The sequence below is a fragment of the Lissotriton vulgaris genome, chromosome 2_1 (genome assembly GCF_964263255.1).
Source record: "Lissotriton vulgaris chromosome 2_1, aLisVul1.2, whole genome shotgun sequence".
Lineage (NCBI taxonomy): Eukaryota > Metazoa > Chordata > Amphibia > Caudata > Salamandridae > Lissotriton > Lissotriton vulgaris.
This window is the reverse complement of record NC_141687.1, coordinates 2,075,517,156-2,075,543,019: the sequence shown is the minus strand read 5'-3', so window position 1 is coordinate 2,075,543,019 and position 25,864 is coordinate 2,075,517,156. Positions and strand designations below refer to the sequence as shown.

Here is a 25,864-nt window from a genome sequence, read left to right as displayed (position 1 = left end):
CACCCAGCTTCCTGTCATTACTAAAATATCTACCTTCGTAGCATGTATAAATCAATTGACCCCCTGCAAAATGACCACACTTTTTAGGTCGAGCCTGTAGCAGCTCGCATGCGCTGCTTTGGAAAAGACTTTTAGTACCTGGCTTTCAAAAGCTCATCACACGCTTGTGCGTGTGTTTTGTTTTTAGTTACAAGCTATTGGGCTTTGCGTGCGTCTTTCTAAGAAAGTCAGCACGCAGTTGGGCCAAGGCGGATGCATGTACTGCCTTTGCTCCGCTCACGTCCTATTGCTTGTGGTTACCCACACGGGCGACATCTGTTTTGAATTATCATGCCCAGACACGGGCGCAATAATTGAAACAGATCGCTCGCCGTGGTGCGCATGCGCGCACCACTTGTTTTTTTTACTCTTTTGCAATTTAGTAGGGCATGGGCGCAAAGAGTGATGACTATATTCTTTATTCATATGTGCAATAAACACTCTGTAGTGCTACCTGTGCAAAAAGTGGTCGACGATACAGGTGACCCTTTGCGGGGGACGTGTAATTTCTAAGCCTGGGCATAGTTCGCGTAGCCCCACTCCGCGGAGCTACGCGAAGATGCACTTGCACTCCGCGAACTACGCATAGCTCCGCGAGCATGCGTAGTAGCTTGCTTGACCCATTCGCGAGCCATTTTTCGTCTTCGGGAGCGCTGTGGAACTCTGGAACCTGCTCGACACCACATCTCCAGACGTCGCCTTCTTCACGGAAACAAGGATGAACGCTTCCTCAGCGCCCGACATCGCCGTCGCCATCCCGGACGGATACAAGATCACCCGGAGAGACCGCGTCAACGAGACAGGAGGAGGCATCGCCATCGTCCACAAGAACACCATCCGCATCACGACCAACTCAGACGACACCCTCACAGCCGCTTAACATCTTCACTTCCAGATACACACCGACCCCAAGACCACACTCAGAGGCACCCTCATCTACAGACCCCCAGGACCTCGCACACAATTCAGCGAAGACATCGCAGACTTCATCAGCCCGCACGCCCTCGCCTCCGCTGACTACATCCTCCTAGGGGACCTCAACTTCCACCTGGAGAACAACAACGACAACACCACCACCACCCTGCTGGACAACCTCGCCAACCTCGGACTCATGCAACTGGTGAACACCCCCACTCACTACGCCAGACACCCCCTTATTTCCGGTCACTACTAACGTGTTCGCGAGTTATTCTGTGCCAGATTGCAGTTTCTGCATGTTGGGCAACTCGATCTTACCGACAAGCATCCTCGCGCACGCGAAAATGCTATTGAGCGCGCGAGAACTACGCTACGCAGCAGTTTGCGGAGTATTCGACAACTTTGCGTTCTCCGCGGAGCGCGGAGTTGCCGAAACTCCGCAAACTCCGCGAACGGAGCGTATTTCTTCGCCCAGGGTTAGTAATTTCACCAATACAAAAACAATGTGCTATTCATTATGGTGCATGCTTTTAGACTGCCTCCCATATGCACTTGTCCTTAAAGGTGTTATTGGAGGTGATATGACTTTGATACATATATATTCTGTGACATATAGATTGTTTGTATGCAACAGCTTGATCTGCATGTGCTCTTGAAACACCTGGGCTGTGTACTAGGACTTCGTACCAGTTCGGAGTGTCCGCTGGAGTAGCTCCTGGAGAGAGGCGCTGTGCTTTCAGCTTCTCCTTCAGTGTTGGGAGCTGAGTTCTTTGCTTTACTTCTGAATGGTTTCCGGACGAGGCTCGCTTGAGCAGAGGCACCACTGCAGGCTACGGTGCCATGGGACTGAAGGGCAGAGGGCACCGCACAGCAAAGGCGATCCTGCTGCCAAGGGTGGGTGCCACGTCCCTTCCATTCCCAATGCAGCGCTTCTCCGCCACCGAGGTCCACTCGCTGCTTTCTTCACGCACTGTAGCGTAGCCTGCCAGCCCCTACCTGCAGCCAGCATTGTGCCCATGCCTGGCAGGCCAACCGGGTGACCGCCACTATCACATGCAGCCCAGAGTCTCCATGATGGGGCCTGACACGCCCCTTCAGTGCTCTGGGATATGGCACTCCTAGGGCAGGTACTTTACCGCACCCTGTTCACAATACTCATGCAACGACTGCAGCGGGCAGAAATAGTTTGCTCGTCCCGTGGTGGTAAACCTGACGGCCAACTTTGATTGTGGTGCTCCTACTGCTCTGAATATTCACTGTAAGACTCCCGATTCTGACCCGGAGATGATAGTGTTGACGCTTCTCAACGTGTGTTGCTTTTTAATATATCCACATTCCAGTGCAAGTCAGTGAGCGATATCTTTGTTCCCGTGGATGCAGTGTCTGCTAGTTTACTGTATGTAGCTTATGTCACATGTGGACAGGGTCTTCCTGAACTGCAATTACCCCCTTTTGGTTGCTAAATGCATAAAGCGTGTGGGAACTTTCATCCCGGGAACAATTTGAGCGGGGTCAGTGTTGTATGTAATTACCAGGTGAACATCAGTAAATGAGGGCATGCATTGTGAAATATTTAATCGTATCCCAGGTAAAACGTTTTCACCCATGCAGTGCGATTATCCTCGGTACCCTGCCATATTTGGACAACCCCCACAGCTTTTTTGTAGCCCCTCCCACTGAAAGTGAAGCAATGTCTGCAGTCTTACCTCCGGCACCCAAGTCACAGGTCTTTGACAGGCCATTTACATATTTACATACCTTTGTACACTGTTTAACAAAGCTTAACAATTTTATTTCTGGTCTCCATGACAACTGGGCCCCCACTCTTCCTATTTCTTAGATTTGGATTTTATTTTTATAGCCATAGTCAGACAATGCATTTCATGAAAAGAAATATGAAGTAGGGTATCCAAAAGAAAAATACCAGCCATTTGTAAAGAACCTACAAAGGCCTCTAACTGACACTAAATTGAGGTATAAATAAAATATGTATTTCTTTGTAATGTGACCTTTCTGTCTTTGTTCCCTTTAATTATAAGTCATGGATCATTCAGGCAGCCCTAGAACACAATTAACAAGCATTGGCATAGCCAATAGGTCTCGCCTATGGGACCTTATAAGTGTTTAGCCATGCAACAGTTAACATTGTTGCAGTAAGGATATTGTGCTGCATAACTAAATACTTATAAGGTCCCAAAGGGGAGACCTATTGGCTATGCCAATGCTTGTTTAGTAAAGCATTCTTGGAACTAGTGGCAACCTTACCCCTTTCTGTTCTTTACAGGGACCCTGGCTGGGGGGGCACCATGACTGCTCGCCCAGTCGCCCTGTGCAACCGTGGGGGCTGCGGCCCGCCCCCTGGTCCTCTCTCTAAGGGGAACTGCACAGGGGAAACAATCTGGGCATGCGCGGGCTAGTTTCTGCCCAAAAATCCACTTGCGCAGCTGCAGCAGGCCCTGACTCCCCCCTCCCCCTCCCCCCCAGTCTCCCCCTGCACTCCGGAAAAGGTGTCTCCCGGCCGGCGGGTAGTGCGATTATTTTAATATCTTTATTTGTATTTTAGTGACAACGCGGTGGGTCCATGGGGCTTAGTGGGGCTACGCCCCTACGCCCCAATGTACGCACCGCGCCTGTGTATATGTATTCACATTTAAATGTACTCTTGGACTTAATTGTAAGTCTTCTGCTTTTTCGCTATTTTCCATTTCCGTGTGTCATTTTACACCAAATGACCTAGCCTACAAACGCACAGCAACATGCAGATTTACCTAGTAGAGTGACAGAGTGCAGAGGACCAGCTACAAAACTAGGGGAAATCTGCAAAATGCTACAGAGACAATGGACTTGGCCAACTATCTAGTCCGGGAATAATACAAAATACAGATATGGTATTTTTTTTTTTAAACCAGTCAAAAACGGTAGAGGAAATCGAAAATATAGTCACTAAACCGAGGCAAACATTTAGTCAACTTTTTCCTCTGTCCTGTTTTTAAAAGAACTTGACACCCCCGACATGGCCTTGGTGAGCATTGTCAAGAGTAACGGGGTAGTAGTCACTTGGGTAACAAGTGACTACTACCTCTCGCAAACCTCTCGCAAGATGGACCATCTCACAACCATGTTTCCTACAGAAGTAAATTAGTAAATTTCTCCACATTTCGATTATAAGGTACTCTTGACATCTATCTATAAAAACCGCGACTAAGAAAAGCATTGTTAATGGTTATACAGGGTTGTATACTGGGTAAGTAAAAGTTGTTAAAATATGCAAATCTTCCATGCAGGTGTTTGGGATTTAGCTACCCTGTGTAGCCAGCTGCTGAGGAGTGTACATGGTCATAGCGAATTTGGTGGGTGGTCTGTCATACTTACAATCTCTTCTAGAGCTTTTTTGATGGCACTGCTCCCTTGTGGAAAATTGCTTTAATCTTCAGGGCCTGCTATTCACGCATCAATCTACTTTCCAAGTTGCTTTGTGGTATTGGGTTCCCAAGGCCTACATGCTCCGCAGAATACCCACTTACACCAAAAGAACTGTTGGCACGGAAACTGAAAAGTACAAAAGACAAGTTCATTAAGACCCCATGGGGTGGTGGTACATTCCTACAGCACCCTTCGGCAATGCAAGAAGTATCACACCGAACATCGGTGCGAGTCCTTCTTTTATACAGTTTACAGTAATAAAAAGGTAGGCGGTACATGGTTACAGAGTTTTAGGTACATATATGGTCATTTTTGGAACACAGCCAACTCATGGGTGGAGTTACAACACCACTGGTCAGTTTGGCGGAACATTCCTAAGGGGTGACTGGTCAGTCGGAACTGCGCAAGTACAGGCTTGACCGTTACTAAAAATAGCCTGTTGCTGGGCAAACTCGAGTGGTCAGTGGCACGGATGAAGGACTAAAGGGCATGCTGACCACGAGGCAGCTCATTCTCTAAAATGTCCGCCGTAACATACAAAATGGCGTTTTTCGAATAAGGCCAAGTTAAGGGAAATAACGTTTAGCAAAGCTAAGCGCTAACCCAGCCATCGTCAAATTACGACAGACGACCCTTTTAGCGTTTAGCTGAAGCTACCTCAAAGTGGACATAGTCAGGATACTCATCTTCTATATCGATTGACATAATTTGGGCCACTTCTTTATGAAGCATCAATTCATTTTGGGCAAGAGCTCGTCTAGATGGAATACAAGCTGATAGACACATAGAACATAATGCAGGACCACATTGTATACACAGACACAAGAAGAAGAATATCCCAACTACGATACATAAGATTGTCAGTAGCTTCCAGCCCCATGTACTAAGCATTGACCAGAACCACCCCGATAAAATCCATGTACCATTGTCCGGATGTATCTCAGCAGCTATTTTGTGCAGTTTTGATATAGCATCATATACAGATGGCGATTTGTCTGGAACGTACACACAGCAGCTTCTTCCGATAATTCTACATGCCCCCCCTCGATCTGCTAAAACTACATCTAGAACCATTCGGTTCTGGAGCGTAACAATTCTAGAAATTTGAAAGTCTTCAGTTATATTCCCCAATGCAAAAGCGGTATCATTAGCTACAGCCTCAACAACACGGGTCAGTCGTCGTATCTTTCGACTGTTCAGAGCAGCTCCCACAAAGGAAAATAAACCCAAATTAAAATCCACATATTGTTGAAGAGCAGTATCGGTCTGGTCTATATCTTCAAGAACTACAGCACGTTTGACTCTATTTAGCACAAAGTCGTGGTACAAGATATAATCATTATGGTACATTGGTGGGGCAATGAATACAGGGGGCAATACGAAAGAGATGTAACATGTACCTAACCATCCTAACGGGAGGCGATGGTAACCTTTATTGCCACAGATGAAGTATGTATTTCGGGATGCCACAAAGGATATGCCATTCGGACTATCAAATGTAAGTGTGGTGTTACATTCACTTTTTCCAACAGGGATTGTACCTTTATTTCGTATACACAGATCAGCTTTAGTATCTATAACATTAATGACATGAGAGCTGGACATATTAATGTTCCGTTGGTTACTGTAGACTCGGGGTGCAGACCCGTTGTCGGGGCGGTACTCTTCCCATTCAAATCGAGTACCCTCAGCTTGTGGATAGCTGTCCCGATCATGATAGCATATCTTGTTTAAACGGAAAAGCAGCCCCCCTTTCGTTGACCCGCGCAAAGTGAATAGAAGAGTGTACCAAGCATTGCAGGAACCATTGTGGGAGAACGGGAGTGGGATAAGTGGTGTACCTCCTTTTTTCTGGTGCCCAGGCAACATCCCCCATACCCAACAATTAGAAGTGTTCGTCATATTGTGAGTATGATGCAAGATTTGAATGAAGCTATTGTTCAAATAAGTCTGTCGGTGCCGTTCTTCATGGTAGGGTAAGGTGAAATGAAAGTGTTCAGATGGAGCCGGGGTAGTCGGCAGCAAATGTTCTCGTACAGGCACCACAAGTTCCACTACCCAGGTTATCACTGCTATCACCACAATTGTCAATACAAACAATATAGCACCAAGGATTCTTTTATCTCGTGATGCAGAAGATGCCATAGTTCAAAATAGTTCACAATGTCTCAAATATACAACTAAAAAAACAAAAATGTGAGTGCTGAGCTCCGAGGTAGCCGTTGTTTTCTTCTCCGGGGTCAAGACGGGTGTCGCTACTCTTGGCAGAACTGATCCCCCCCCTTGAGATTCCCGGCTTCCGTTTCACAAACCTGGAGCGGTAACTCAACCAGTCTCACACCAAAAGAAAAATCTTCTTCCTATCTTGGCCGCAAAATATAGCGCTGTTGTCCAGAAACGGTGTGGTCCGGGAAGGCTCCCTCCGATTCGGCCGACGTCACAGCTGGGCTCTTTTCCTCGTCCAAGATGTCTCTGTAGTTGAACAGCACAGTAGGATTCACCAGGTCCGGAGAGACGCGACGGCAGTGAGTTGAATGCACCCACCGCTTCCTGTTGGTCACTCGCACAGCCGTTCGAGTCGCAAGCAGGACTTGCTCGGGGCCACGCCACCTCGGTTCCAAGCTGTTCGCTCTCTCAAACGACTTTATCATCACAAAGTCGCCAGGACGAAGATTGTGAGCCTCTCCAATGGAATTGTCGGGGAGCGCTTCTCGAACCTGTTGGTGAATGGAAAGTAAATCATTTGTTAATCGTGCCAAATAATCGTTCATCATTACACAAGGCACATCATGTAACACTCGCGGCTTAGGAACTCCCCATATGTTCATAGGCCTTCCAAACACCACTTCATAAGGTGTGAGGCCAGTTCGGGAATGGGGCACTGATCTAATAGAGAGTAACGCTAACGGCAAGGCATCCGGCCACTTCAAAGATGTGGATACCACAATCTTAGCCAGTTTTAGCTTCAACGTGGCATTGTACCGTTCAACAAGACCTGCTGACTGAGGATGGAACACAGCATGAAACTTTTGCTGAATCCCCAATCCCTTCAGCACATATTCCACGATGTTCCCAACAAAATGAGGACCATTATCGCTCCACAAAAATTTGCAAACGCCGTTTTTCAATGCCATAACATCTGCTCTATTCCAAGGCGTATACACCCAATTATATATAAAATACCCCTTTGAATTTGCCGACATTTTATCTTCATCTGTACCATCCCCTTTTGGGGGAACGTACAAAGGCGCAGCTTCACGCATAGGCATAACATGCACTTTAGAATTCTTATCTGAACCAAAGATAGAACACTCTTTGGACTGCTCCGTCGACCCTTGTACGGACTCTTTTTCTGCTTTTCGTGCTTCCCGCAATCTGGACGCCTCATCCCGTAGCTGGAGCAATCGTGTGAAAAACTCATCTGCATCTGCAAGAACAAACCTTTACGCATATTCTCACGATGGACTGACATATCCTTTGGTTCTAAGTCCACTGAATTTTTACGGAATCGAGTAATAACTTCATCTGCAAAAGTGGTTAAAAAACACATCAATTCTCGTTCCGACCACTTATCCTTTTCAGCTGAAACTTCTAACACAGTTACGTGATTCAAATTTAATCTCCTAGCAAAACTACACAAGTCCGCGGCTCTCTCAGCAGTTAACCTGGTACTCGACTTATCCCGACCTTCATCGCCAGAATCCTCGGACGGGGCCGTAGGCTGAACATACGGAGGCGGAGATCGATCTATTAATGAAAAATCATCAACTTCAATATTAAGGACAGGATAAAGCGGACGACGAATAGGAAATTGACCGGTCGTTTGCAAATTACGTTCCCGTGCCTCCCTCTCTTTCTTCTCCTGCGCCTCCTTCTCCTCAAGCTGTAAAGCTTTATCTCGAGCGGCCTTACGCTGCTCTTTGTCCGCCAAGGCAACCTCACGCTTCATACGTTCACGCACTGCTTTCTCCCACATTCGCACACAATCAAACATATCCTGTCTAGACCTGCGCTGAAATAAATATTGCTCCACAAACTGGACCTTTCGCAAATCAAACGACCCATGTAGTGGCCATTGCAGCTCAGGATCGGTCTTAGTATATTTATACCATAATTTACTGTACAGTATAGGGGGGAGGCCAAATTTGACATACATATCACGATTAGGGGTCCCCTCTGGAGGAGCCGGCTGAGATTCATTTAACCTATATACGGTACCATTTCCAAGACAGCACATCCCTCGGAGTGTGCTTAAAACAGGCATGTTCAAAAAGTACCACGAAAGCGTGATACCGTAAAAATGGCACTTACACTATTTCACACAAATGTGCCGCTCAAACAAACAAAATTAGAGAAACATCTCTACATGCCTGCCTATGTGAAGTGCACTACACATATAATTCAAAATTCACAAAGTCAAAAATGTTAGCTAACTCAAATCATAGTCACAATCATAGAACTTCAGTAAGCGTCCGCAGACTACCTTACCGATCACAAATCTTACCCAAATCTCAAATATCCAGATTCCTACTGCCAAGGTCTTTGATCGAATCGGCCAAACGGGCACTGTACAGCAACACAGACGAGCAGGATCTCAGTCGGAGACCGGCGCCACCTGGAAGGTCAGATCAGAAGGAAGGAAGAAAACACCGTGGGTGCCAAGACTCGGGTCACTCAGTGGCAGCGTACGCGTCCATGGCGAGTTTCCAATCCTTCGTCACGACCTCTCCTTCGGGCATCCGAGTCGCCGATGAGTCCCTTCGTGGTCGCCAATTTGTGGTATTGGGTTCCCAAGGCCTACATGCTCCGCAGAATACCCACTTACACCAAAAGAACTGTTGGCACGGAAACTGAAAAGTACAAAAGACAAGTTTATTAGGACCCCATGGGGTGGTGGTACATTCCTACAGCACCCTTCGGCAATGCAAGAAGTATCACACCGAACATCGGTGCGAGTCCTTCTTTTATACAGTTTACAGTAATAAAAAGGTAGGCGGTACATGGTTACAGAGTTTTAGGTACATATATTGTCATTTTTGGAACACAGCCAACTCATGGGTGGAGTTACAACACCACTGGTCAGTTTGGCGGAACATTCCTAAGGGGTGATGGTCAGTCAGAACTGCGCATGTACAGGCTTGACCGTTACTAAAAATAGCCTGTTGCTGGGCAAACTCGAGTGGTCAGTGGCATGGACGAAGGACTAAAGGGCATGCTGACCACAAGGCAGCTCATTCTCTAAAATGGCCGCCGTAACATACAAAATGGCGTTTTTCGAATAAGGCCAAGTTAAGGGAAATAACGTGTAGCAAAGCTAAGCACTAACCCAGCTATCGTCAAATTACGACAGCTTGATGGTTTCTACAACTTTGCTTTCATGCCCACGCCTGTTCCAAATGGTCCACTGTAAATGTTCAATGCAGGTAACCAATCCCTGTATCTCTAGGCCTATTATTGTGTACAAAATTTCAAATCATGTTTCATGTTTCATGAATCATGTTTTTATGTCCGTTAAAATTGATTAAGAAAAATACAATGAATTTAAAAGAAAGAAATGTAAAAAAAAGTATAAAAAAAGTTTTTGATATATATATACCCAAAAAAAGAAATAAAGTTTGGAAAATATAAGTAAAGAAAGTGTTATTGGCATATCTTGAAGGACACAGAATAATGATATGAACTATGTCATAATGTGTAAAGTATGTGGGCCATTAGGGAAACCTTTCCTTGTTGTGTTTATACTTTCACAATACTGATACATAGGAATCTACCACTCAACTTAATGTGGTCTGCTTCCATACACATACAATTTTAAATACTGTCTTTAGTGATCATAGAATAAAAATTGACTTTTGATACACTACTGACTATTTTAATACCCTCACCACTCGTTAGTTTATTTTTGCACAACACGTCCTGAACTCACTATCCCGCTCCGCAGTAGATCTGGCGTTGTACCACACCAAAGAGACACTCTGTCTCTTTGGTGGAGCCCGATGATGAAGCATGTCATCACTAGGTGGTGAGTGAGGGCTTTCTTTAACGTCCCAGTGATGTTGTTCCTGTACCTTAAGTTTGTTGCTCCCTACTGTGGTCAAGCCTACTCCTTAAGACACTCTTTTTTTGTTTATTGGTGTTTATACTTTCCTCTCTTTTCCCTGGCTCTAAGTAATTTAAGAGGGGGTCCCCTTGTCCATGTTATCTCTGGGCCTTTTTCCTGCATCCTTGAGAGGAAAGTTCCCAGAGACAACCTGGATTCAGGGACATCACTCTGCTGCCCCTGCTTATACGACTCCCCGCCCATCTTTATCACTGCTTGTCAGTAGGAGATCAGCTCCACGAGTCCTGGAGAGAAGTGCTATAATGCTCAAAGGTCACGATAGCACTGGAGATTACTGGCAAGCAGTCATCTTTCAATACAGCTGCAAGATTAGTATTTAGTTCCTCTTCAGATCCAGGCAGCATCTCACTTTGAAGTGCAAGTAGGGAACTTCAAAGGATAACCATTTAGTAATTGCTGGTGAGATCTTGATGACACTAATCACATCCTTCACAGTTCTGGGCACAATAACCTGAAACCAGCTTCCCAGGGAGTTAAGATTTAAGGACTAATAAAGGATTTTTAAACGGCAGCTCAAGACTTAGCTCCATGGTGTCTCCGATGCCTTGTGCTACTCACTTATTCGTCGACTAGCAAAAAAAGGTCAAGGGTTCTGCCCACTTAACCCTCCCTTACCTGAGCAGGAGACATCCAAGGATGAGAAAGTAGCAACAAAGGGGTACCGAAGGGATCAATCCAATTTTAATTCTCAAACAAAAAACAGTTAATTATCTTGTGAATCAAAAATCAAACATTAAGAAAATATATATGTTAATTCATCAACACACATATGAGCGGACATCAAGGGAAGCACAACAACCAACAGTCTATATACAAAAACATCACATATACATCATATACAAATATACATCACATTTACAATATCAACAAACATTTCTATGTACCCTAAACACAAGAAATATATAAAAAATATATATATATATCCCAATTCGGGTAAGTGCCTCCACTTAATTTACAATAGAGTGCACAACACAATGATAGTCCCACAAGCAAAGCACCTGGGGGTTAACACATCAACCCAGTCTATATTTGTATTGGTGCAAATCAGCCAAAAATCAATTTTTTTTAAAATTATAACAGGGGACTCCAGTCGAAGCTAAAAGGTGTAGACGCAGTCGCGGTCGCGTTTCAGCCAGATGATGTAGGCTTCATCAGGACAATGGGTACTCTAATCTTCTGGGTCCTGGCAAATTCTCGGACCGATATCGGCGGCTAGTATACACAACCACCCACAGGGGGGGGGGGGGGGGGGGGGGGGGTGGGGGGAGGGGGCCGGGCGGGAATCGCTTTCTAACTCCAGTATAAGGAATTATTCCTTATTTATATACAATGGGTCCACTCGGATGAGGGAAGAGGAAAACAGGCATGGCTTAAATCACACGTACTTTCTGAAGTCTTAGGTGCGAAGCGACACGGACATCCATTGTTGGCTGCAGCGTGAGTAAAACACCAGGAAGAGGATTTTTAAACTGCAGCTCAAAACTTAGCTCTATGGTGTCTCCGATGCCTTGTGCTACTCACTTATTCGTTGACACATCGTTCTGCCAAGGTTGATCAAGTTTGACTAAGGTCACACTGCAACACTCATTACTGCTTAGCGCCAGGAAGCTCCTTCGAGAGTGGCATTTGCGCTCTATAAATGCAGTACTCATACTCATGCACTCCCAGGCTTCCTGCTGACAGTTTTTCAGCAATGTACACGGTTCATCGAAAAATACTAGCTTTTTTTGACTGCCCTAAGTCTGTGACAGCGCTAACGGGTCTGTCGGACTGGGGGGTAAATGCTGAAATTGGTGGAAATAGCATTCACAGCCATCTAAGCATTTGTTCCCATTAGAGGCTGAGTATCAGTTATGCTGGACAGACCTATTGAACAGGCAGGCACAACGAGCTTCTAGCTGGGCAACACAGTGCTCAAGGAGCAGTGACACAGATGAAATGGGTGCAAAGCTTTTTGTCCATGTTATTCCGCCTATGCGTATTGTCAATGTAAAAATCAGGAGCAAGAGCACACCCAATACCTCATATGTAATTGTATTTGCTCGATGGCTTTTTCCACCTGTTGTTGTCATTGTGTCTGAATGGCACCGCTAAATAACAGAGAAAAGAAAGCCTCTTGACTGAGTCCATTCTTCACCTTGGATCCGGTGTATTGATCTTGTGATGGAGTTTGTTGTTATTCTGTTTCAGTTCATCAGGTGGCAGACCGAGTGGAGTCTTTGGGCCAGTTTGTGATGAAGACAAGAAGAACACTGAAAGGGCATGGCAATAAGGTTCTCTGCATGGACTGGTGTAAAGATAAAAGAAGAATCGTCAGCTCCTCCCAGGTGAAGACTTTAGTTTAATGTTATATGTCCTGTACACACATCTTAGTGCATTTTTAAAATAAAAGAAAGTTTATTTTTAAATTGATCACTTTTACTTGTCCTTACCAAACCAATATTAATAGTGAGAGCGTTACAGTCGGATGATTTCATATCTTTGTTTGACCTAAAAAGAGGATGAGGTTTACTGCGGCCCATATTATATATGGTGCAGTTCTGTGCTATCACTGCTAACCTGTAAGTACACCCCCAGTTTCCCATCCCAGCAGTGATTACACCACAGCTTTTTTTGGGTCGATTGGAAGAGCAGCCTAGAGCGGTTGAAAATAGCCCTATGTGAGGTGTGGACCTGTTTCTTAAGTGGAAGGAAGAGCAGATCTCCCTGAGGGGGACACCACATTGCCTACACTGCAGTGACAGTCAGTGGGAATTGATCAGCACCATGGGAGAATAGGTCCAAGGGCCTGTTTTTCTGTGGTGGAGTGCGTGGAATGGAGGAGATTCCTACTGTGATCCGTACCCACCCTTTTTGTTTTTTATTATTTCTGTTTTTTTTTGCTTTCCAATATAAAACCTAACAATTCTCAAAATATACATACATGATGAAAATACTGGTGTTCCAGAGTGTAAAGGGCCAATTCTGGATGTCCCCTAATAAAAGGTTTAACCCATTTCCGTGCAATTTTGTTAGATGGTGCCACTGAGGCACACAAACTGAAAATGGTTTGTGTATAACAACACAATTTGACGAAATATAGAAAATATGGAAGGCTGGGCTAGAACTCACAATGTTTCGTAACACAGCAAGACACCTCGGGAAACTAGAACACGAGTTCCCAACTCTTTTCAGTTGCCTTTGATCTTTAATTGAAACTGCATTTATCTCTAGTGCTCCTGTGAACAATATTTTAATTGGAGCCATAGGCTTAGGGGACAACTAAAAATAAAATGATTCCATTCAGCATCCCTATGCCTGTTCTGTGCGGTGCCCTGGAGGCCTGACATCTTTTTATACACTTATTTTGAGTGATTTCGAATTATTCCAGCAATTACATTAGTTATTGTGCTTCTAAAGTAAATCCAGCTGCATTTGATAACGAATGTAATAGTTTGGTGTAACTTTAAGAAGTTGTGTTTAACAGGAGAAAATTATAAATCCAGTTTAGTTTCCGAAGCATTATTCAAGAAAGTGGATTGTTAATTGGAGTGGATGGGGTTGCCCTACAACTATTAAGGCCACAAACCTGTTCAGGTCAAAACACAACAAAATAAAGATCCCTGATAAATTATGGTATTGATGGAAGAGCCAGGATACGATGCGGTAAAATGAAGATTTATTCTTAAGTGCTGAAGTATACAACCAGCAGGGCAACAGGAAAACCAGTAACTGCCACCCTCCGGAACTTTCACACAGTGCAGAACTACAACGATCATCCGGTATTCCAATGATCATTCCAGCTCTCACCACATGCCAGAACCCAACAATCTCGCAACCAAATTAGAAAAAAAGATAAAGATGCACTGATTAACATTTCACCAAATCGTCAAGAATCCAATAAAAGGAACCAGAGATATGTATTTCTAAGATTTAAGGCTAAGAGGGCCCAGAAAATATAAAGCTCTAATTTTGTGTCCCCGTTCAAGGTTGACCGCGACCTAGGCACTTTTTTAGGCTAATGGCGATAAAGTGCGGGTTGCATACACCAAGTGGGTTCATCCACTTGAAACTTTTACCTTCTAACTTAGGGCCTAATTTAAAGTGTGTCAGATGAGTACTGTCATAAACATGACGCATGTCTTATCCACCTTAATACAAGTGGCAAAGCATATAATGAACTTAGGCAGTCCAACTTAGTCCATCACATTTGTGACTGAGTAACCCATTTGCCAAAGTGTATAACAGTCCTTTAGTTTCTGAAATGGAAGTTGAAACCCTCCAGCTGAGCAGGGTTGCAGGTTGAACCTGCTTGAACCCAGGTACCACTGGACGAGGTTCTGCTGAAGCTGTCGATTTTGCCAAGACAAAATCCATGAGTGTGAGAAATTTAAATTTTGCAGTTGACAAAGTCCTCACTTTGGATGGATACTTTTTGACCTGTCAATGTTTCTGCTTTCTGACTTGGGTCCTGATTTGGAGCTTGGCAGACAGAAATAAGTCCATAGGGATGGCAGCGAACTTCACCCAGATCCCCCTTAAAGACTCCTACCTGCCTCATTTTGAGTTGCCCGCCAGTCAACTCCATACATTGATGGGAACTGTCATCAAGGCGTAGGAAAAGTTTGAAAGACTGCACCATGAAACACGATGCCCGACCGTCAATGTTTCCTTTAGTTTTTTATTTTTCAAAAACAAACTTCCACACTGGGAGTTTATTTATGAAAAATAAAAACCTGCCACACCATACAAGTATTCACCCACCGTGTGGGAATCCGTTTTTTCTTTCATCTGTCCTTCACCAGCAGGATATTTCTAGAGGTAATGGACAGATAAAAGAAAAGCCCACTCTAAATAGGATGGACGGTCAAATGACTTACCTCTTACGGCCTTTCCTCCTTCTGGTCATCAAAGGAATGTTTACGCCATAGGAGTACATTTTACTCCATTGGTGCAAATCTTGCAGGTGCAACCGGGTAGGTGGACTGAGAATTTGTAGGTCAGGGCACTCCATCCCTGTTGTGACAGTGTACCCTGTCCTCCAAACTCTAAAATGGGGCCATAGTCTTTTTTTGTTGGAGCTCAAAATCATTCAGAGGGCCCAGCCTGAAGCTGTATCTTTGAAATCAAATTGAAATTGCGCACTTTTACAACGAGTCCCCACTGACTCTTGGAGGTCTAGGACATTCTATAAGTCCCAACTTTCAGTGTTTCTGGAGTAGCTTCTCTTGGATGCTTCTAAGGCACCCATGTCCTTTGGGACAGCCCTTAGGGGCCAGGACTCACTCAAGCAGAATCAACCAGCAGCGCCCAGTCCAGTTCCAGTTGCTACTGTTCATCTGGTCTTTCATGAAATAAGCCTCTTGTAGCTTGTTGTGTTCCTGTAGCCACAAAGGAGATTACACAGCTGACACTTGGCGTCTACATCTTGGGTCTGGGTACGGGTGGGAGCAGGTCCAGCCCTTCAGGTCCCCACACAGGTCTCAACAGTAAGTCCAGTCCAGTCCAGTCCAGTCCATGTATGTTCTTCCACTGGTCCAGAGAGTGTGCTGATGAGCTGTCTGTAAGGTGCTTGCTTTTTAGGGTTTATTAACTAATACGAAAAAAGTTTCCCAGGACAACCCTTCCCAGTGCCCCATTACCTCCAGTTTGCCTTACTGCACACTATCCCACGGTGCACTATCATGAAGAAGATTCAACATGGCAGAACCTTTCTGCCCCTGAAAGGAGCTTGTGGGCCACCAGTGGTGTGTTTAGAGAAATGAGCAGTCCCTGCCTCTTCAGCTACACCAACCTGGTTTTATGATCAGCACCTTCTCAAAGTGGACTGGTTCCAAATTAGCTACCAAGTGCCTACAGAATAAACGTTTTCCTTTAAACTTAACTATGAATGGACAGGAATCACCTATTGAAGTTTGTGGACCCTCCCCAGCTGTCCTTTCTGAGTCGATATCTTTCAAAAAAACGCCTAAGCTTGGTCCAGGATCAAGTTTCACACATCATTAAAGGGAAACACTATCAGAGCCACCTCACAGCAAATTAATACTAAATAGCCCACTAGGTACTCAGGCAGGTAAAATATGACTTATTTGACAATTTGATGTTTCATGATTGGAATTGTTTTATATACTTACACTGTTATGAGCTGTGATTTTTCATTTTTAAGTTTGTATATATTTATAATGTTTTTACACTGTGCACTTTTCTGGTTCATTGAACCAAAATAAAGTTGATTGTGATGATGATGACTTCTTAAAAGTCCCTTTTTTAAAACATGTATTAAAAATCTGACTTTGCCATTATATGGGATGTTAAATATATATTTAAAAAAGTGTTAAAAATAGCGTATGAATTATTTTTCTAGCCTGTCACTAACTGAAGACCTCAGGGTTATGATTCTTCATAAGACAGCAACAGCCCTTTCAATTAACAATAGGTTTTGGGGGCTAGTAACTGTAAACATGCCACCATTAAATTCTATTACTTACAGGCGACTTATTTAAATTTTTTAAAGTAGGGGTCTTTGCTGTAAAAAAGGTATTCCTTGACGGTAAACTTCGTTTACAACACATTGTTTACACCGCACGACCTTTACCACACTGCCATTACAACGCAAGTCGTTACTACTGGATGGCGCTGTTGGTTAAGGAATATTGTAATTTTATATTCCAACACTTTCCCTACTGTTACGTTGACTGGTGTTGAAATATAAAATTATAATATTCCTCAAATCCGCGCCCTCCAACACAAGCCGTTGTAACGACTTGCGTTGAAAAATCCGCGAAGTAAACTACCACGATCAAAATGATCGCGTTGTACTGACATACATCCATTTTGACAGGTGTACCTGCAAGTTTAAAAACTGCAAGTGTCAGGCTACACAGGTCGGCCTGTAGCCATGTTTATCTTGTTTGCATACTGGATGACACGATGTGTTGTACAGTCCACAGATGACTTTTAACTGACCAATGCCCTTGTGTATTTCCTGCAATTTGGAGTTTGTCAATTTTACTGTGTTTTAGAGGTCAGAGCACATATACTACAGACAGGACAACATCGCCCCAGTGTACAGAGTTTAAACACACAGCAGTATCTGTCCAAGAAAATGGGGATGGCCAAGCAAAAAGTGACACTTTATCACATTTTACTTTGGCAAGACTCATTTTTCAGAATGCCATTCTAATCATTTACCTGATGTAGGCAAAAGCTGAGCACAAGCACATGTATGTATACATTATTTTGGAAGTATAGTTGTTTTTCTATTTTTTTTTGCTGCTTCTGTATTTTAGGTGAACGGTTTAAATAGTGAGTAGTAATATATTCCAATGGAAACTATGTTTTACTAACACTTTGAGAGGCATATGAAGAATCGAACTGAGAAATCTTTCTTACATTAATTTTTTATGCTTACTCCAGGGCTAGACGTGAATTACACCTGCAATTTTCAGGCCTGATTCTGGAAGTAGTTTCATGAGGAGCTGTGTCTTGCTTCAAGATTAGGTGTGACTCCATCATTTATTTGTTGGGGTAACATTTGTTTACTCACAGCTAATCAATTGTTTTCTGTGAGTAAACATGTGTTACTTCTTGTAACTCATGAATACGACTCACCTTTTTCTGGAGTAGGAAAATATAAGCTCGGAGTAACACATTCACAGTGACAGAAAATGCGTTGTCAATCAGATGTGGCTATTCAAGACTAATATCCTTCGTAGGCACACTTAAATCGCGTTATAAATCAAGACTATTGTGATTAGTAGGCACATTTTTTATCATTAGGACAAACATATGACAATTTAAAAAGCAGTTGATAGTAGCGTGGTGTTACAGTATTAGTTTGTTGTCCTATATGGTAGATACAAGTTCTAAATTCAATATTTTGCATTTGTTTCTTTCGATATTCAGGATGGAAAAGTGATTGTGTGGGATGCTTTTACTACCAACAAGGTATGTGAATCTTATTCTTTTTACCTTGCAATAGACTGCACACTAATAGCAGTTTAAAATGTGCAAATATATGAATAATAAAATAATTTGATGAAAGAGACACAGACAATATAACCAGAATTAATTAAAAAGATAGGAGTGAGGAAGGCAAATTCTGATAATGATTAATACATCTTAAGGATCCTTGTGGTTATTTAGAGTGAGAATGGAGGTGCATGATGGAATCAATTTTAAAGCCAAATCAAAATAAAACATAAGGTCTCAGGAATGCTATAGACATAGACTCCTTTGGTGGGAAATGAGAAGCGGCAGCCTTAATTTTGACACACTAAGATGGCTGCTGCGGGGTCTGGAGTGTCTCCTCTGAGCTTCAGTGACTGAATTTCAGTCTAATGGCTCGTGCCGCTGGCCACTGCCCCCAAAACCAGAGCATAACAAATGTCAAGGTTGCTTGTAGAGCGGGAAGACGCATGTTATGCAGCTAATTGCCTTAGGCAATGGGCAGCCTTTAGAACACATCATTTCAATCCCAACTGCTGACCATAGCTCCTGCACCAGTGTGCTAAAGGCATACCGCAATCCCTGTGGATTTATGCTGCATGCTCTGTAATGTAATAGGGGTCAACTCTTGATCTTGGAAGCTGGCCACCAGGAATCCATTATAACCAGGAGGGCCACCATGTCAAATTCACGAGGAAGTTAATATCTAGACCAACCACTCTGCAAATGATTATTAGCATATTTGGATTTCGATGTAACTATAGGGAATAGAGCCACACTCCGCTAGTAGTTTACAATGTGAATTTAAACTTGCGTGCCACCCATACATTTTTTGCCCATAGATGTAAGCAAACACAAGGAGATGATGGTCGGAGTCCTGAAACTTTTCAGAAACTCACTCCCAGACACAGATCTGAGTTGAATCCATCATCGATCTTCTGCTCACTTCGCCACCCCAGTTCAGACCCAGCCATATGCAAACCAGTCTTGACCCTTTCCTCATGGGAACAATCCAACCCGAACTGCCAATCCAGGTCTTCCGTGGACCGGAAACAAGCATCCTGGGACTGGTTTTGTGGTTTCACCTCTCATCAGCCAGGCTCGCTTGAATCCAGTGGCAAAGTGAGCAAAACCATCATATCTTAAGTATGGAGATGTTGTAAGTAGTGTTTCTTGTTAATTGACCAATACAATGAATATAAGAACGTATTAACTTTCAAGACCACATCTGGTGCTTCCCTCTTCTGGTGTCAAATGTGAAGAAGGAACCTGCTTACTGCAGGATGCCTACATAGTGCCTGTACTGTCACCAATCCCAGGGCTCACAATCCTATAATATATACTTTAATATACCAAACTCTTTCTTGGCATTACACCATGACAGACAACCTATTTTATTATGGTAGTGGGGCTTGCTTCTAGGATAAAATATTCATGTCATCGTATCAGTCAATACCTAAGCAATAAAATTGGATCCCTCTTTATGGACAATTGGCGATAACCCAGTATCATAGATAAGGTATTCTAGACCGCTCTGCTGTTCCTTTATATGTGGGCAGATCAATTTCTGAAATGTATTTAAGATTTCATAGTGTGCCCTCATTCACAAACTTATTGCAAGTTTATGCGCCCCTCAAGAGACAGCAAATATATTCATTCAAAAACAATACTCTTACATATTTCTAGTTGTATATTTTAACTGTCTCAAATGTGGAGGGCCCGACTAAGTAGAGTGGTAGGCAAACTATCCCATACAATTTCCTATCAACCCTTTCGCTTTAATACCCTCAGTTTGCATAAGGAACAAGGGATGAACTATAGTGCCGCGTATATATAATTATTTCCTCCACCTTCATGCAATTAAGTGTCACATTTTATAAAGAGCAAGTTAGATCTCTGTCATAATCTATAAGGGTATGCAAGAACACCGACAGTTTGGTAGGTATTTACAACTGCTTTAACAACAAGCCATTATGATGAGCTATAAGAAGAAGGCCCGTCATTTTATTATATTTATCATTGTATTGGACACCTACCTGACCATCCTTAATTGTGAAGCGCTCTGATATCTTTCGGGATCATGTTCGTGCTATATAAAACTTTATAAATAAATAAATAAATGTTCCATAGCCACATAAATGTTCTGGTTTTTAAGTAAACCCCATTGCATGTGGTATAAAGAGAATGTTTCATTGCAGGAACACGCAGTTACCATGCCCTGCACGTGGGTGATGGCATGCGCATATGCACCGTCTGGATGCGCCATTGCATGTGGGTAAGTATTGACTGAAGGTATGAAAAACAATGCTGGAATATTATTGTTGTTCTCCTGGAAAGTAATATGGATTAATGAGCTCAGTGGGCTACAAATGAGCATAGAGTCTTCCACATCTATGTACATTTTAAAACTCATTTGTACAGCGTGATCCTACCTAGGGAGCAGTATAGTACTGTGCATTCAAGTGGGTATTACATCTTTTATTTACCCAATTACATATCAAATATTTACACTTTTAGGTAAGGAAAGATTACATTATTTGCTGAAAATGGCATGATTTTCAGTCAAGTGTTGAAGCAGTAATTAGCTATCAGGTTCCTAAGTTGAAAAGTTGGCAGCTCAGTCGCTAGACCACATTTCAGTTGGCCTGTGAAGCACAGATCATCTGGACCCCCAAGATAAAATGCATAGTTAGAAAGTGACTCAGGGGCATACTTATGGAATAATAGCGCAGCGCAGCACAGCAAGTCACCATGCTGTGCTACACTACATCACTGGGAAAGGCCACGCGTGTGCTGTATTTAAGGCATACCGCTCATTTTTGCCTTTTCCCCCTTCTCCCCTCACTCCCTTTTAGCAGCCTAGCACTAACGCAGGCACTCTTGCACTGTGGTATCAGGATGCCTGCGTACATACAGGATTGTTTTTGTGCAGAAAAGGACACCTTCCTGCACAAAAACAAACCTGAGAGGCATTTTCAGCTTTCTATCCGTGTAGCAGGAAGCAGCACACATAGAAAGAGGAAGTAATGAGGAGAAATTAAGATATTTCTCCTCGCTACACTTCTCCTGGAAGGCCTCTTTTTGGAGCATTCCCAAGTTTACTAGGTGTTGTAAATCTGAAAATGCGTTAAAAACCATGGGAGTTGCGTGGGAACACCCATGGAATGCATACCCAGTGCAGAGTAATGCAATGCAGCAATTTGGACTTTGTTGCATTACTCCTGATTTTTGGAGGCCCTCAAAGCCACGCAAATTGCCTATTCATGGCTTTAAAAATCAAACATAAGGTTTGAATCACTCTTGCACCACGGTGTGTGGTACAAGAGCTACACAAACTGGGTCATAAATATGGCCCTGAGTAACTTTAGGAAATTGGGTTTTAATTTGTGTGACCTGCCCAAGTAATAGGTCCACAATCCCCTTACCGGTGAGTACACAACCCAGTCCCTGCACTCAACTGAGTCACAAAAGCCCCTTTAACGACCTGCTGACCCTCTCTGGGGTCTATGCTTCCAACACACCCTCTAGGGATGACTGTGTCCCCTAAGGGGTCCGCAGCCCAATCACGGAGTGCTCCAAGATAAGAGTTACCCCTAGGTAGTTCCCACCACAAGAACCCCTCACCTGTGGACTCCCTTAAGCTGCACTGGCTCAACTGAAGCGCTGCAGGACACTGAGTGGTACATGCCTGACTCAGGCCCGCTGAAGCCCCTTCCCAGACCCATGCCTCAACCATTAGAACCAAACAAGGACCATATAGATCCCCCGGTGAAAGGTTCAACAGGTCACCTTAAGGTTACACGGCCTCCTTTCACCACACTCGATAGAGAGCTTGATCCTCCTCCTACTGAGTCCTTGCCTGGGGAACTGGGACTTTCAAGGGGTCTAAGGCAGCACCCTAGACTGGCACACCTGATGTGTACTGAGCTAGAGTCTGCTGGGTTCAATCCTCAACAGCTGCCTGTCGAGCCAAAAAGCAACCTCCCAGACAGAAATGGCTAACCATAATCTCAGACTCAAGCACAGGGTACCCTCCCTTTGGACAGGGCCCACCTAGCTACCTGGTACTACCATTGCAGGCTCACCTGCCTTCCACACACCCTCGCCAGGGGCATCCACCCCTCCAGTATACCTATAGTGTGACCACCAGAAGTATGCCAGCCAAAGTCCTCTACAGCCTGCCTCACTGGTAGCTCACAGTAACAGTCCTAGACAGAAGTGACTACACAACCCCAGCCTGAAGCACAGGGTCCCTTCGCTTAACATAGGCCCTACCTGGCAGAACCACCTTCTGCACCTTGTTTGGGGCTGCACCAAGCAGCTAAGTCAATGTCTGGAAATCCAGGACTTCGGGGCCTCAGGGCCAGCAATGCACCAGGCAGGGGCCGGCTTAAGGCAGTAACCCCTGCACACTCTCACACCTTGCTGGGGTCGCACCCACAAGCTACAGGGCCTCTGTTCTCAGTCCTAGGATCGGACCCTGCAGGACCTACCCAATCGGACAACCAGCTGGACATCACTCCAGCCGCCACCTCAGGTACAGGAAAAAAACCAGTCCTAGGATGCCATCCTACACTGTTCTCAGAGAGTCAACTATCCAACCCTGACACCTCAGGACCAACCACTAACCTATCTCAGGAATCTAGGGAGTCCTACCCCCTTCTGATCTTCTTTGGGCCAGCTACTACACCTTCAAGCTTGGGAACCATCCCTCCTCATTGGCTACCCTGGGCTAGCTCCATTCCCCAGCAGGTAACCAATGGGGATCATGGGAACCACAACTTTCTCGCACCCCCATCATTAGAAAATTTCTTGGAAACCTCCCACCCTTCTGGCAGGAATTCCTAGGGAGGGTGTCAGCTACTCCAGGGTACCCTCCTGTCCCACCCTTGCAGTGGTTTCTGGGCTGCGCCAATGTCGGGAAAAATTGTAAAAAGAATGACTCATAGTGCTCTTCCTCACAGGAAATCTGCACGGCCCACAGCAAGCGTGAGAATTTCCTGGAGCCCCCAATCACCTCCTACACCCGAAGAAGCAGGGATCACCACTGCACCCAGATCCATAGTTTGGGTACCTGTTGTGGCACCTAAACCCATATATAAGAACCCTCCTCATACAGGCCTAATGTGTAGAGCTGGGGTTCAAAGGACACTCTTGTCTGGAACTTTCTAATGAGAACACTGTGAATGTGATAGCCCACCCCGTTAATACATTAACCAACAATCACTGTTTTCACATGACAAGTGTGCGGGGGCTTTCCCTCCCTGCAAAACTGCAAACTGCACTCTAATGCAGTTCTCGCTCCATCAATCAATCAGTCAATCAATCATGGCATTTGTATAGCGTGCTACTCACCCAAAGGGTCTCAAAGCGCTGGGGGGGGGGGGGGATACATTACTGCACGAACAGCCAGGTCTTGAGTTGCTTCCTGAAGAAAAGATGGTCCTGGGTCAGTCGAAGGTGGATGGGGAGGGAGTTCCAGGTCTTGGCTGCCAGGTAGGAGAAGGATTTTCCTCCGGCGGTGGCTCTGCGAATGCGTGGTACGGCAGCGAGGGCGAGGTTGGTTGATCGAAGCTGGCGGGTGGGTGTGTAGAAGGTCAGGCGGTCATTGAGGTACTTGGGGCCAAGGTCGTGGAGAGCCTTGTGTGCGTGGGTGAGGAGCCTGAACGTGATTCTCTTGCTGACAGGGAGCCAGTGCAGGTCTCTCAGGTGGCCGGAGATGTGGCTGTGTCGGGGGATGTCCAGGATGAGTCGTGCGGAGGCGTTCTGGATGCGTTGGAGTCTTTTCTGTAGTTTGGCTGTGGTTCCGGCATAGAGGGTGTTTCCGTAGTCCAGTCGGCTGGTGACGAGTGCCTGGGTGACCATCTTTCTGGTCTCGGTGGGGATCCAGCGGAAGATCTTACGGAGCATGCGCAGGGTGCTGAAGCACGACGCGGAGACGGCGTTGACTTGTCTGGTCATCGAGAGGGAGGAGTCCAGGATGAAGCCCAGGTTGCGTGCGTGGTTCATTGGCTTGGGGGTGGTGCCCAGGGCAGGGGGCCACCAGGAATCATCCCAGGCAGAGGGCGATGGTCCCAAGATGAGGACTTCCGTCTTGTCTGAGTTCAGTTTCAGGCGGCTGTTCTTCATCCATTCGGCGACGTCTGTCATCCCTTTGTGTAGGCTGGTTATGGCGGTGGCGGGGTCGTTGGTGAGGGAGAGGATCAGCTGCGTGTCGTCGGCGTAGGAGATGATGTTGAGGTTGTGTTGGCATGCGATGGCTGCGAGAGGGCTCATGTAGATGTTGAAGAGGGTTGGGCTGAGTGATGATCCTTGTGGTACGCCGCAGATGACTTCGGTGGCCTTGGATCTGAACGGGGGGGAGGCGGACTCTCTGGGTTCTTCCGGTGAGGAACGAGATGATCCACTCCAGTGCCTGCTCTTGGATTCCGATGTTGCTGAGGCGCTGCACTAGGGTGCGGTGGCAGACAGTATTGAACGCTGCGTAGAGGTCCAGGAGGATGAGGGCTGCTGTTTCCCCGTTGTCGAGCAGGGATCTGATGTCATCGGTGGCTGCGATCAGGGCGGTCTCGGTGGTTGGCTCGGAAGCCGGACTGCGAGGGGTCGAGGGATCCATTCGTTTCGAGGAAGGCGGTGAGCTGTCTGTTGATGGTCTTCTCGATGACTTTGGCAGGAAAAGGGAGGAGCGAGATGGGGCGGAAGTTCTTGAGGTCGGTGGGGTCCGCTGTTGGTTTCTTCAGGAGGGCGCTGAGCTCGGCGTGCTTCCAGCTCTCCGGGAAGGTGGCGGTGTGGAAGGAGGTGTTGATGATGTCCCGTAGATGGGGTGCGATGATGGAGTCGGCCTTGTTGAAGATCTGGTGGGGGCAAGGGTCGGTAGGTGATCCGGAGTGGATGGTGTTCATCATGCGGGTGATGTCTTCGGTGCTGACCAGGGTCCAGTTGCAGAGGGTGGTGGTGGGGGGCGTTGGTTCGATGGTTGGTTGCGTGGTTGGTGCGCCGAAGCTGTTGTGTATGTCGGCGATCTTGCGGTGGAAGTACGAGGCGAGTGATTCGCAGAGGTCTTGCGAAGGAGTGATGTTGTTGTTTCCGGCGCTGGGGTTGGAGACCTCTTTGACGATGCTGAAGAGTTCCTTGCTGTCGTGGGCGTTGTTGTCCAGTCGTTCTTTGAATGCTGTCTTCTTGGTGGTGTGGATCAGCTCGTGGTGCTTGCGGGTGGCGTGCTTGAGGGCGGTCATGTTGTCTGTGGTCTGGTCGTGGCGCCAGGCTTTCTCTAGGGTGCGGCAAATCTTCTTTGAGTCCTTGAGTTTGTTGGTGAACCAGGGGGTTTTCTTGCTGCCGGGTCTGTTGGGAGGGTTCTTTAGTGGTGCAAGGTCGTCGGCGCAGGCGGTCAGCCACTGTGTGAGGTTGCAGGCGGCTTCGTTGGGGTCCGTTGTGCTG

At 45.4% G+C, this 25,864-nt stretch overlaps 1 protein-coding gene across 1 annotated transcript in view; it reads left to right on the top strand.

Moving 5' to 3' along the window:
- GNB5 (G protein subunit beta 5) overlaps positions 1 to 25,864 on the top strand; it is a 360,042-nt gene that overhangs the window by 119,946 nt on the left and 214,232 nt on the right. The window contains exons 3-5 of the mRNA XM_086958304.1: positions 12,692 to 12,828; positions 18,386 to 18,427; positions 20,626 to 20,702. Of these exons, the coding sequence (XP_086814430.1) occupies positions 12,692 to 12,828; positions 18,386 to 18,427; positions 20,626 to 20,702 (256 nt within the window). The remainder of the gene's footprint in view (positions 1 to 12,691; positions 12,829 to 18,385; positions 18,428 to 20,625; positions 20,703 to 25,864) is intronic.